At 31.8% G+C, this 15,190-nt stretch overlaps 1 protein-coding gene across 1 annotated transcript in view; it reads right to left on the bottom strand.

Moving 5' to 3' along the window:
- Positions 1 to 914: 914 nt before the first annotated feature.
- Positions 915 to 15,190, bottom strand: part of LOC118180872 (sodium-coupled neutral amino acid transporter 7-like) — a 124,113-nt gene continuing 109,837 nt past the window's right edge. The window contains exons 6-9 of the mRNA XM_085822179.1: positions 14,360 to 14,417; positions 11,700 to 11,962; positions 5,685 to 5,884; positions 915 to 1,579 (exon numbers count right to left, since the gene is read on the bottom strand). Of these exons, the coding sequence (XP_085678305.1) occupies positions 1,389 to 1,579; positions 5,685 to 5,884; positions 11,700 to 11,962; positions 14,360 to 14,417 (712 nt within the window). The 3' untranslated portion in view covers positions 915 to 1,388. The remainder of the gene's footprint in view (positions 1,580 to 5,684; positions 5,885 to 11,699; positions 11,963 to 14,359; positions 14,418 to 15,190) is intronic.

Below are 15,190 nucleotides of genomic sequence, written 5' to 3'. Positions count from 1 at the left end.
GTAAATTTTGCACCAAATTTTACAAATTTTAATATCTAGGGATAAGTTGAGACGCAGAATCGAAACATGGAAAAAAAATTGGCATGCCATTTCAGAAAAAGTCCGATTTTGCGTCAAAATACCTATATTAGAACAACAATATACATATATATATATCTAATATATATTCTAAGTCGAGGTTCCGAGACATGAAAAACACAATTTGAATTTCGTTGATCGACCCAGTAGTACGGGAGATATAGAACTGTCCCTCCCCCCATAATATACATATTTGACATAATTCTCTGTTATATATAAGATAAAAATTTATGTGTTCATTCTACTACTGTAAATGCATTAATACAACACGTAAGTTCCACTATAGCAAACGGAGATGTATGTAACCATGGTGCAATACAAAATCAACCTTCTGGAATGAAAAGAACAGAAAATTTTTAATCCTGATTTTAGTAAATATTTCAGTATTTATACATGTACAATAAAATTCACTGCATCGCTAACAACCACAATCTTTGAACAACCATAGGTGAATGCTAAGTAAATGTTTATGTAAACCACAATACTGTGCTGTTCAAAATACCTTGTAACAAACAAACAAAAAAAAAAAAAAAAAAAACACTATCATTATTGAACCAAAAGGCCTTATATGCCAGTGAGCAATTATGTAGCTTACTGAAAAAAAATGTTATGGTTACGAATTATCTGATGACTTTTGCTGAAATGACATTCAGTTCCATACAGCATGACCTGGGACAGATATCATTTTCATAGTGTTCTGTTTTTAAACATAATTTTTTTTTCATGTTCTTTTTTATTTAATAGCTGTATTTCTGTAACTAATTTTTAATGTATTGACTATTTAAGGAAATTTTTCTAAAATGCCTAAACCCTTAAAAATTAAAAACACATTTCAATTTTTTATTTCAAAAAAGATTTATCATGATTTATTTCAAAATGACATGCATTCATTTAAGAACATAAGTCAGAAAGGTACTATGTACAAAAATTAATGTAAAACATGAGATTCAATGCAATATGATCAAATATAAAACAAATTTTAAAAACTGAGAAAATTATGAAATGTATCAGATATACTAAATTAATCATGAACTACTGATGACATCTGGATAAATACTATACACATTCATGTAAATATGTAATAGTAATCTAACAACACTAAATCAGAAGAAATAGGGAAAATTTATGAATTTTAAGATTTATAAATAAGCAGAATATCCATGTATAACAATGCTATCTGAAAAATACATTAGACAAAGAAATAAGTTATTGTATTTTTTCTTTTTTTAAAATTCCAATAACAATATATGAATTATTGCATTAAAATATTCTGTTTTTTGCTTTCCTATGAATTTTTACGTTAGACTGTATCACCGGCATTTAAAATGTGCAGGCGTGCTTGTTTGACCAAGTATACCATACATAACAACTTTAGAAGCAACTACACCAAAAACAAAAGTTCCAAACACAATCATGGCACTTGCTGCACTGACTTGTATAACACTTCTCCATTTATGCAATGCTTCATCATCTCGAAATGTCAGAGCTATCAAGCAAAGACCTGGAAGGAAAGAAATCAAAATTACTGCAAATGTTTTGATCATATTCTCAGATTACCTACTCATGCATCATAAACCTTAAAGAACAATCTAGCATAGATTAATACAAAAGTAAGTAAATGAAAATCCCTATTCTCTACTGCTTACGTTCATCTTAACAGAAGAGAAATGTGAAATTGTGATATATGCATATATTTGATGAGGTTTATACTAATATCGATTACAATGTATGCAAATTTTATTATTTCTCTTTTACTAGTGAAGTCAATATTTAAATTTGTTATGATTTTCTGTATAAATATACAATGGATTCTCAATAATTTGAACTTGCAAGGAATAACAAAACTGTTTGAATTTGAGTGTTTTGATTGGTATCTGCTGTATGGAAACACTTGCTTCTTTCTTATTCTTCTATGAATTAACTGTATCTGCTATGCAGTAAGACAGACAAATGCAAGATATTCTTCGGTATGGCTGCATTCAAACATGAATCACACTCTAGATGATAAAATTTTTGCATTGTGTCATTAAATACACTCATGTCCATAAATTAAGGATAATTAGGAGTCACGCGAAAATCGAACTCTAAAATAAATATATCACCTTTAAAATCACTACACACATCTTCAAGACTCATATGCAAATTTCAGGAAGCAACCAGATGAAACCGATGGTACTTCACAATGACGAGAGTGTAAGAGAGTGATATACGAGGGTTGGAACTTTAATAGTGGCAACTATTTATTTACAAGGAATACAAAAGTGATTCACGTTACCATGTTTTACAGTCCTTCAATATAGTCGCCAGCATTGTGTACAACCCGTTTCCAACGATGTGGAAGTTGCAGAATACCTGTAGCAGCGCCTGTTTTGTTGATAGTTTGAATGGACCGGTCTACTGCCGCAAGAATATCAGGAACAGTTTGGAAGTGAGTGCCACGAAGTGGTTCCTTCATCTTAGGAATTAAGTCATAGTCATAAGGGCTTAGATCTGGGGAGTATGGTGGATGGTAAAGCACTTCCCAGCCCCCATCGCTTGAAAATATCAGTCATAGCTTGTGCTGCATGTGGCCGAGCATTGTCTTGCAAAATGAGAGGAGTGTTCTGCAGAAAGTGTCGCCGTTTTTTCCTCAAAGCTGGTCGGAGATTATGCTCCAAAAATGAGCAGTAATACTGCACAGTGACAGTCTGCTGTGGGGGAACGGTATGCGTTAGGATGACACCATCAGAGTCGTACACGAGAATCACCATAACTTTCACATTGCTGGGGTTCTGACGAAATTTCGAACGTCGTGGTGACCCGTGACGACGCCATTCGTTTGATTGGCGTTTCAGTTCTGGCTGGTATGATTGGGCCCAAGTCTCATCCAGCGTAATGATACGGCATCAAAAAGCATATCCTTCGCGCTCATAGCGCTCCAGGTGGGTTCGGGCAGCATCGTATCGTAGCCATTTCTGCATTTCAGTCAACTGATGTGGAACCCATCATGAAGCAATTTTTCTCATGGACAGGCGTTCCTTCAGAATGTGCAGCACAGTCGTATGCGCTAATCCTGTTTGTCCGGCCAGCTGACGAATTGTTTGGTGGCGATCACTGTCCATTAGTGCGGCAACAGCTTGCACGTCTGCATCGCTGACACTCGGATGATCTGGCCGCAGCATGTCTGCCACGTTTTGGCGTCCTTCATTGAATGCTTTCACCCATCTTGCTACGGTTCTGTAAGGCAATGCAGATTCCTCGCAAGCCTCTTGAAGTCCTTGATGATACTGTCGTGCTGTACGACCTCTGGCACATTCAATTTTTATCCAACATTGTTGTTCTTGTTTTCAAAACATCCTGACAACACTTACTTTAGACCGCGAGCTAATACAAGCATTCGTTCTTCGCGTCACTCCGCATGCACGTGACGTAGGCAGGACAAGTCTTTTTGCTGAGAGGTAAGGTAGGTATGTAGTTCACGTGTGGTATATGCGATATTCTTTGGTTTTGTTGCGTAGCGTTTTTTCAGCTGTGTTGCCACTATTAAAGTTCCAACCCTCGTATAAGGAATATAGGCAAAGAGGTAAAATTGTTCGCAGGCGCTTTATAAGCATTTCAGTGCAATAACTGAATAGTTATGACACAAAGGACGCATTTGGATAATTTTTTACGTGGTAGAACTATTGGCCGTCTGGAATGTGGGTGCACCCAACTGGAAGTATCAGACGAACTTCGAATTGCCCGGAGTGTCATCTCCAGGCTTTGTACAGACGCTTAGGGCAGATTGGTCTATATGCTTGTAGACCTGTCAGATGCGTTCCACTTACTGCAACTCACTGTCGCCTGCGGTTAGCCTGGAGTAGAGAGCATACATTGTGGACACCGCAACAGTGGGCTTGTGTGATGTTTTTCGACGAGTCCAGGTTTAGCTTGCAGTCTGATTCTCACCGGACTTTCATATGGAGAGCTCCAGGTACCCGTTACCACCAAGAAAACATAATTGAACAACACCGTTACGGTGGTGCAGAAGTGCTCGTTTGGGATGGAATTATTCTGGGTTCCAGAACTGACCTGCATGTTCAAATAGGAACCATAACAAGCCAAATCTATCGAGACGTCATTCTGGAACAACATGTACGTTTGTTTCTGGGCTCCATGGGCGCACAACGCCTGTCCTCACCGTGAAAACATCGTAAGCAAATGCCTTCAATCGGAGGATATCACCCGTATGGACTGGCCAGCATTCTCACCGGACTTGAATCCAGTAGAGCACGTGTGGGACATGCTTGGCCGACGAGTTGCAGCCAGTCAACCTCCTCCTCCATGTCTACCGGAACTTCGGAGAGCATTGCTTTTTGAGTGGTGTAATATCCCCCAAGATCAGATCGATAATTTGATACTCAGCATGCCTAGGCGTTGTACGGACTGTCTTGCATCGTCTGGGAGACATACAGAAAAAAATCGCTAATTTTTTTAATAATATCAAACATATAGCATCTTTTTTTGCTCTTTACCTTTTGTTTAATAAAGAAGCTTTACAATAAGTCAAATTTGTTTTGCTTCTAACTCTTCCTTTGCCTGATTTTGCATTATCCTTAATTTATGGACATGAGTGTGTTTGTTTGTTTGTTAATAACTAGTTGTTCACTTTTACTAATTCGTATGCCACATGATTTCAAAAATATTTTAGAAATAATTTCTTCATAATTGAGATTTTTGGGGATATCAGCAATTAACCAAATTTATAAATCATCCGATTTTAATTAATAAGAATTCATTGCAAATATTTTTACAGTCTGTGTTTAAAATACATACAAATGGTAAGATAATGATCAGAAATATCAGAATTGTAATTGTTTACTCTTTCCTGGAAGTGTCATACTTAATTAAATAAAAATATTTAAATTTTTCAGCAATTTTTTCCTGTGTAATACCTGAATTTAGTTTTTCGGCATTTTTCATCAATAATTTCAATTAATTTTATAAATGTCATCAAACTCATGCATAAATTATGCAGTATCATTTTTTGTACATTCAATAAAAATTTTACTTCATTATTTTTATTGCAATATTATAATTTTAAATTATTTTCTAAATTTTAAATTATTCTCTAGCAAAATTTACAAACTGCAAAAAAGTAGTTTGTCTCTGTCAAACCACATTAAGATATCTGGAGAATCATGAAAGAAAGAATTTAAATCATGTTTGAAATATCCCACATTCTTCTTTAAAATATATATTATATATACTTATTTTCATGTGACTGTGTTGCTATACATTATTTTTTTGCACACTTTAATTAGAAAGTTTGAAATAAAGTTGAATGAAAAATATTTTTCAATTTGAATGAATTTCAATAAAATTTAGAAAAGAAAAAAATGAGAATAAAAAAAAAAATTGAGATATAGGGATTAAAGTACTAAAAAAGTAAGTTAGAAATGTAAATATATTTTAATAAATTACAATAAAATATGCATATTTTAATAAACCACTTACATATTTGAATTATAAAATGAATTTTTAAATTTTGATAAATTTTGAACATTTTGATAATAGTATAAATATTAAACAAAAGTATTACAAAAAAATAAATGTTTGAAAATTTCATTATCATGTAATATACATACCAGGAAATATATATATATTAACAGAAGCCAAGCAGCCTAATAATTCAATGACTACACCAATATTTGGAGCAAGGACAGCTAACAACACTGTAGTGGCAAACCAAATCGAGGTAACAATTACTCTTCTCTTAAATTCACCTCTTATAAATTGATCAGTTGTTAATTTAACAAATTCTGCATATAACCCATCTAATGCTCCTCTGAAAAGTGAAACATGAGAAACATTTAATGTTACGCAAAGTAAAAGTATCAAGTACAAAAAAATTTCAGAAATTAAAATATGGATCAGTAAGAATTATACATATATGTATGAGTAATATTTGCTTCCTGGCAACTGAATACACTTTTGAAAAAAGGATTTTTTTTAAATTAAACTCTCAGTTTTGAAAGTCAGACATCAATGACAGCAAGAACATAAAGGGTAAAAATCAAATAAATTATCTTTCTGTGTTTTCCAAAATTATTTCTGTTCCCACGAAACTAGAGAGTGTTGGAGAGTTTAGTCCCCCTCCCACAACATTCTCCTCACAGGATGTCATGATTTGTTGTTAACGTACAGCTGGGCAGCTTCTTTGTGAATTAGTTAGTATTCGCCAATGACATTCTTAGACTTAAGACGTGTCTTAGTATAGTCTCTGACTCGAAATCTTTAGTTTCACTCTATTTGTAATTCTGTTACAAAATTATTGTTATTTTCACTTCTTATCTTAATCAATATGAATGTTTTAGACATTACTAAAACTAAAAGGAAAAAAATCTTTAGCCCTTTGAAAAGGTTATAAATATCGAACCCAAAATAGAAATAAGGAAAATGTAGGTTATTGGATTTGCATAAATGGAAGAACTAAAAACTGCAATGATGCAACTAAGACCAAAGGAGAAATCATTTTAGAAAAAAATCATTTATGCCAATCTGACATAGCCACTTCTTTAGTAAAAGAACAGATATTTTTAGCAAAGAAGAGCAAAAGAAAAATATATTCCAGTTTCCCAAATTTACAGTGAAGAATTGGGGAGAGTATACAATCAAGGCGTTGATGCATTAACCAATATTCCACAGTTTTCAAGCATTAAAACAGCTCCATAAGACAAATAATACAAGACAAAGTGTCAAAGGATATTCTTGAGAATCTACTTTTATGGAAGATATGGAAACTCCAAATGAATTACTAGAAATGGATAATAATTTTAGCTTCTTGTTGTTCAATGATTTAAAAGATAGCCAAATCCCCCCCTCCAAGTAAGATGGAAAGAGAAGCCTTGAAAAGCGGCTAAATTGTCTTTATGGATGGACCTTTTAAAATTTGTACAAAGCTTTTCTCTCAAATTTACACTATCAGTGTTGATACTGAGAGCATCTCCAATGAGATAAATATTGTTTTAGTTACTCCCCACTAAACAAAAGCAAACTTAAGAGAGATTATTTTGTTTAATTAAAAATAGTCTTTCTGACTGGGATCCTGAAAAGATTTTGATGGATTTTGCAACTGCAGTTATAACTTCATTAGCTCTTCCCTTCCATGGAAATAAGAGGTTGGAATGTCTACTTAAATCAGTGCCTGGAAAAAGATACAAGACTTGAGAGTTGTTAACAAATATAGGTACAAAGAAGAAATTAGAACTCCCATCATCTTCACTGCATACATATATGCTGAGTATGTCGATGATGATTTGCTATCTGTTCAAGGAAGTTCACATCATAATGCAAGATTAAAAGCATTTTATGATTATTTTGTTGACTAATGGCTCGAAAATTACGTCATAATAATACAGATGTAGAATTGCAATGAAAAAATGCCCAGGACAAATAATATTGTTGAAGGATGGTAACAAAAATTAAATTCCCTAATAAGAAAATCCACCCCCCAAACTCTAGAATTGATAATATGTTTGAAAAATGAAACCAAATAATGCGGCATTTTTATTGACCTTGTAATACAAATTTAGATAAAAAAAGAAGACAAAAATTATAGTATTTTAATGCCAAATCTAAGCTTGAAAATTGTGAAGGGAAGTTAAATTATTTTCCCTACCTTTTAGTAATTTTAGTAATCAAATTTATTAAATTTCATAATCATAGTTTAAATTCTAATGTATTTTCAGAGTTTTTGAGAATATTACAGTTTTCCCCAAATACTGAATTTACCACTTTAAAATATGCATCCTCACAACAGAAGAAAAGATTGTTGTACATAGTTGCCTTAACGAAGTTTATTATAACTGAATTTGTTGAACCAGTAGTTCCTAAGTTTTTTAATATAAATAAATTTAATTTAATTGAAACCCATGTTTACAGTTTGAATTTCAAGTCACTCACAAAGCATAGTTTCTCTTAAAAAAAGCTAGATGAGGATTTAGAAAAACATTGTAAAATGAAATAATGCTAAATAAATTGATAATATTCTGAATTCGGTCCTGATAACAGAAATGTACTTCATTTTTCTATTAAAGCTGGACTACAGTTAAAATGACTGCATACAAAAATGGCTATGTTGGAAACTGAATATTTGACATGCGCATGGTTGGGTAAATAATTGTTATAATGCGGTTACCAGAGTTTGATGTACTCTGAATCTTTAGCAATTTCTACTAATCTAACACGGTTGCAATAATACATAAGACCATTTTTATTTTATTTCTAATTGTTACAGAAATATATGTATAAAGATATGTGTGTGTATGTGGGTAGGTGTGTGTGTGTGCGATGAAAATGTAGAGTGGCGATGATGCTGATGAATTTTATACAATGATGATGCAAGCATGAACTAGTTGTTTCAGTTTTTTTATTTTTGTTTGGATTGGTTCATTTGATGACAATAAAGCACTCAAGGCCTACCTGCCTACGGAGAGAAAGATCTTTGAAGAAGACTTTCTAAGGGAAATTATGAAAACACCATAGCAGACAGTCCATTCAATTGGATTGAACCCAGGTCAAACTACTAGAGTTCAGCGATTTCATTACTCGGCCACTGGACCTTTTTATTTTGGCATAATTTGTAGAGTAGCAAATGTAATGAAGCACCGCAAGACAGACTGCATCTACTGTTAAACAGTTTGAAGGAAATTTGGTTCCAAACAAAGGCAACATAGGCAAGTTCTCAGAGCACAAATTTGTTGGAGCTAGACAGCCACCTTGGTCTAACAACTGACAATTAAATAATGATATTCTGCTTTGAATTATTAATATGTTTAACTTATTTTGTGTGCCAATTATACTGATTGAATAAGGTACTAAAAGTGCTGTGGCCAGTTCAGGAGTGAATTCAAGAATATATTTCTCATAGCATTTGGTGATAAAGAAAACTATTGGGGATGACAATATTAAATAAATGAAAACGAACATGAGATGAGAAAGAAAATCTTGCTGAATTTAGGTTAACAACAGTGAAATTGCTTTACTTCTCAATACAGGGACATAGTATTAAATGAGCAGTAATAACTGCAAGAAAAACTCCTTTTAAGCATTTTATAAAAGTTTATTATCAAAATACAAGCTGCAGACTTCATAACAATTTCTCATGTTTAGATGGGAATAACTCAAGTCATTCCCTTCTAAACATGAGAAACATCTTATCATCATGCCTTACTTAACGAAATAATTTATACATGAAGAATTAGAAGACAATCCAAAAATAAATGTATCAGCACACCAGCAGAAAGACAATGATCCAGCAGTGAAACGTTTTGACTCACATAAAAAGTTATGGCTTTTTAATTCCAGACATGTAAATTAGTAATGATATATGCTACTGAAATGCTTAAATGTATAAAACTTTTAAACTCTTCTCTTACAAATACAAGTCTAGAATACAAAGCATTAGATTCATACATGTATTTGGATTGATTCCTGCACACTTTTTGTCTGAATCAACTATTATGAGACATTACCTGAACAGCTAGTTGAGAAAGCTTCCAGTTGTAGATGTAATTAATTTATGGCTCATTTTCTAACAATTTCTTTTCTAATATTTACTACGGTAGTATTCAAATATGCAATTTTAGCAATTACTGAAATGCTGACATAAGGCTTTCCAGTGCAGATTAGCTTGGAAACAGATGAAGATGAATGGTATGAAATATCTATTAAAGGTTAACTGCTTTTTAAATAATATTTTATACATCAGATTATAAGTAATGCTTTTTAAATAGGATTTATTGACAGGATTAAAAACATGCTTTTATTTTTTGAATGCAACAATCAATAATGTTAAATAACTATAGCCTACAAAAGTGTGACATAAATACTAACATTTAAGACAAAAATGGCATTCAGTACTTTTATAAAGGAATAACTTTTATTTACAGCAAAGTTAAACTTAGCATATACATATGTCAAATAAAGAATATGTAAAAAAATTAACTTTATTTTGTAATAGCACTATAATAAAGTCTCCTATTTAATTTTGTTGTTTTCCCTTTCTCTCCTAAAAATAGCCACACACATATAATAAATTATTTTTTAAAAATTAATTCTTGTCATAGGATTTTTATATAACACCTATAATACTTGTACTTACGTAACACTTCAGCCAATATAACATAAAAATTTACAAAACAAAAATTTTTCATAGTAATGAAGTAATTATTTTATTGGTTAACTGATACTACTAAAAACATTACACATAATCATCAAACAGTTAATTATTAATTAGTATTATTATTTTGAGTTTTACACAGGTAATGCTGTTTTTTTTTAAGATATGAAAATGATATTAAACTAAAATTTTATGCTATTATGGATAAAAACATGGAAACACCAAAATAAAAACATATTTCCGTGACTAATACAGTGTAAGATAACCATTGGCATTCAAAACAGCCTGCAGTCTCATTGGAATGGATAAACAGAGGTCCTGTATGCTTTGCAAGTTAACAACAGTGGTGGTTAAAAGCACTCATGCAGATTTCTCTCAAATAGCCCACAAAGGCTCAATAATATTGATATTTGGTGTCTGGAGTGGCCATGGTAGATATGAAAGTTTCCCCTCATGCTCAGAAAACCAGTCCTTCATGATGTGAACTGAGTGAACAGGAGTTCTCATCTTGAAACATGGCATTACTACTGGGAACAAAATTTGTATGATGGAATCAGCATGATCTGCCAAAATAAAGCAAAGTTACATTACTGCCAAGGTCATGTTATTGCCAAGTCACATAATACTGGACAGAAGGTGATATTGCATATAAATGATAGGTCCCTTGGTATACCGCAGTATGTTTGCCCAAACCATATTTCACTCGCAGAAGCAAATAATTATTTATCATATGCTTGGGATGGCATCTGTCAGAGGTAAACTCAACCAGAAGTCAGAAACAATATTATGCAAGACTCAACCAAATGACACTCTTCCTTTGCTTCACAGTTTAGATTTTACAACTTTGGCGCAATTTTGCCCTCTTACAGGCATTTTGATCATTGATGAGGGCTTTTGAATTGCAGTTAGCCCAAAAACCCTGCTTATGGAGCTCTCTTCATATTATTTTGGTGCTGACAGGATTTGCAAGTTTAGCAGTTACTTTTGAAGCTGTATTCCTTTTAGTTTTCATCACAATCCTTTTCAATGATCATTTGTCATGACCACTCAACACATTTTCTACTCTTGATTTAGCAGATGCGGTTTTTTTCCAGTTTTCCTGTATGAGTTAAAAATCTCAAATACTGTGTCTCTTGAAACACCAATCATTTTAGCTACCTTTGGTTATGAAAACACCCACTATACGAGACCCAATAATTTGCCCTGGTTCGAATTCAATTATCTCTTGCATGATGCACTCACAACTGCACAACCACTGTCTCGATAATAAATGACATTTGCAACACATTGAGGATTCTCTACACGTGGCATTAGTGAGCCAACACATCAGTGCCCAAACAGTTTTTATTAGAACATTTCAGTTCTAGCTTGTATTTTCGAGGTATTTCCATATTTTGTCCACTTCTTTATGTGTATATGTATAGTAAGTATATCAAGGCATACCAAACATATCAAGGTTGATATCAAACATTTAACTTACCGGCCACATAGTACTAATTGTGGATACGTAGTAATCATTTTTACAACTAATGCTCCAATTCCAATCAAAACAACTGGATCTCGAGCATCATACTGTTCCATTATATCAGGGGCTATCTTGCTACCAAATTTTATGTATCCAAAACTTCCAGCCATGCAGTAAATTACAAATAATATAGCCATTGCTAAAAATGTTGCTTTAGAGAAATCTCTAATATTTCTGTTCTTCATGCAAGCATAAACAGGAACAACAATTTCATGTGTCTGGAAACAAAAATCATAATTTAATATGAAGACAAAAAGTAATAGTTTAGAAAGTTACTAATTTTTTTTTTTAAATTTATCATGAAATATAAGCAAGGAAAAAGAAAATTTTTATTTGTTCTCTCTCCTTTATAGTTAGTTTGTTATAACAAGAGGTGTAAAAATATTCTAATCAGTAAGCTAGAAATTTATGATTTCCACCCCAGTTTACCATAAATATATGTATATAATGCATAAAAATTAGGTATATTTACTAATTTATGTAAATTGAGTAAAATTCAGAAAAATTTCAATAAGTTGTCTAGAATTAACATAATGCTCTCCAGATTTGATTATATTATTAATAAAATTATGTCACACTTAAACTTCATATGAAAATTAGTGAAAGTTACTTCAGCATACAAAACAATAGGAGACAAAAGAAATCTACATTTCAAAATAAACCAGTGTTTTGTGTTTGAAATGTGAATAAAAAAAAATTCAAAACTACTCTTTTTTGAAAGAAAAATTTCAAAACATCATTAACTAAATAATTTATGTAAGTTGCACTTCACAAGCATGATATACCAATATAAGTAATAAATCGGATGGTGGTTAACAACAATTTCCTTCAAACACCATATAGTACAAAGCATAATCCTAAAAATGTGTTGACTGCTGTACAAGATTCATAACTATAATTATTTACAGAATATTCTAACAAATGCATTAATTTTAATAAATATGTCTCTCACATATGAGGCTTGTACACAACGTAGCTAATATTTTATGCATTCCTCAATTTTAACAAAAATATGAGAGAGTGGTTGAAATGGAACCACAAACATTTGAAGCTGAAATAAAATTCATACTTTCCGTAAGTCAATTCAGACCTCTGGTTGCAGAGTAATTCTATATGTTACTAAGAAATGATTAAAAATGCTCTATCATCCTATAACGTATGTCAAAGATAGAAGATCATGCATATGCTGAAAATAAGCTGTTCTGAGACACATGCAAAATCATATACACACTGGCACATAGAAACAACATTTTATGTAAAAGCGTAAAGGCAATATTCTGGATTTATGGTGGCATTATCATATGAAAATACTGTTAGATATCAAAAATGCCAACTTCATCAGCTAAAGTTGAGCCCAGGCTTCATCAGCCAAAGTTGAACCCAGGACAAGTCCTTACATCATCACACCAAAGGTACACTCATAATATAAGAGCAAGTCAGAGATCTATTTCCTGTGCTTCGCATTTTGCTACATATCCATGCTACAAGATAATATTTATATGGTATTCAACTATACTGTGATGCAAATGTCTTAAATAGTATGTGTAAACAGGGCTGGTGGCAAAGCCGGTTTAAGTACAATGGGAGCAAATTTTGCTGTCCATACATTCATTACAGAATCTAGAGCGAGGGAATGTTAAATTTAGAGATTGCACTTAGCAAAAAAATTTTTAGAATTTAGAAAAGCATCAGGAAACAGCATGTAGGATCTGCAGAGATTGTATCAGGTGATACCATGCCTAGCACTAGCCCTTTGTGTAAATATTTGTACAGGTCCAAAAGAAAATCTATGTTTATACATTATCATGCATTTAATTGTATATTTTTTATGGTGTGCATTTGCTTATTTTTGTATTATTTCTATTGTACTTAATGTACACTTTATTTAAAGCTTTACTGTCCAACCATACCCAAGAGTTCAAAGGAGTGTTTCTGACCCCACCAACATTGTATCATTATAACAAACACAACCTGAGAACAATAATATTTTTTGTAATTTGTTGAATTAGAACCACTGGAAAAGGGCACACCAACTCTTGCAGGATGGTTTTGGTCTAGAAATATGCAAGCATGAGACAAAACCATCTGACCATTTGATACATCAAAGCTGTCTTCACCACCCATCAACTGTCCACAAATAGGAAAGACATCACAATACTTTTAAATGATGGGAAGTATGAGTATAAATGGCCAGACTGATTTCTCAACTTCAGTTTAATGCCAAAATTAATTCAATTATAGCAATATTTTACATTTTACATGACGTACTGAAACTTTTCAGGAATTTTTGACATAGCACATAAAATATAAACACACAGCAAATGAAATTTTTCTTGATAAAAATTAATTCTTATTGTGGGCTAAACACTGTTAATGTGTATTAAAACATTGGGTCTCTAAGAAAATAAAGCATCTACATAAAAATATTTATCAGTAATCTAATTTTGGATTTAGTTTCCTGAACTTTGTCACACAATTAAAAATAATAATTTACTTTTTGTTTTAAAATTTATTTTATTTAATATATCAATGCAAGTAAATTATATAATGAAATAAACAAAGATCATTCACACTACAACTATTTTATAGAATTTTATAAATATTTTTATTCTTACTTGATAAGCAAAAGAAAACACTGGTATAACAACAAACACTTGAACTGCACTGTCTGGGCTGAAAAAAGATAAAAATTCTTAGAAACTACACATACATCTTCAATCCACTGCAAAGATCATTTTATAAAAACTAGGAGGTTTTGCACTGTTTTATTGACATTAACACAAAAATATATTTCTCAAGAACTCTATGAACATAAAATCAGATAACTTATTTCTACATATAAAAATAAAATTTAAAAAAAAAAAATTCATATTATATCAGTTTAAAGGCAGGTTTTAACATTACAATTTTCAATTAAATATTTCATTTAAATTTACTTTTTAATTGTCCTACATACTTAATTTTATTTTGTATTAATTCTGTTTCTGCATTTTTCTAGTTTTCATTACTTATAACCTTCCTACCCTCTTTTTATTCCTGCAGTATATTAAAGCTGTTATATTCTTTCATTTTAATTTCTGCTCTGAATGTGACAAATTTAAGATAGTAAGATTTAGTAGAGATATTAAGTATTTGACTTAATTTGTACAATATTTATAAAAGTTTTCTTAAAAATTTGATATTTTTTAACATTAGTTTATTTTAGATGAATAAAAACTGCTTTTAAGTGTTCAGTTTATTACGCATGTGCGTTTAATGTATAACGGACAGTATAAGCTAGGCTAAAATTATCTAATTAGCTATTTCAGTTAATGTTGCAAATTGCGTTGTTCCTTAATCTTCTAATTGGATCCGGCTTATTTTTTGCAGATTGTTAGAGCAATTTTATAAAAAGTAAGCTTGAACTTTCGATTATGTCAAAAAGAGTTTCCTATTCTGGAGCTGCC

This window comes from Stegodyphus dumicola, chromosome 8 (assembly GCF_044657685.1).
Source record: "Stegodyphus dumicola isolate Sdum_Otavi_A_Nest chromosome 8, ASM4465768v1".
NCBI lineage: Eukaryota > Metazoa > Arthropoda > Arachnida > Araneae > Eresidae > Stegodyphus > Stegodyphus dumicola.
The sequence above is the reverse complement of the archived record's forward strand: the minus strand, read 5'-3'. Positions and strand labels throughout refer to the sequence as shown.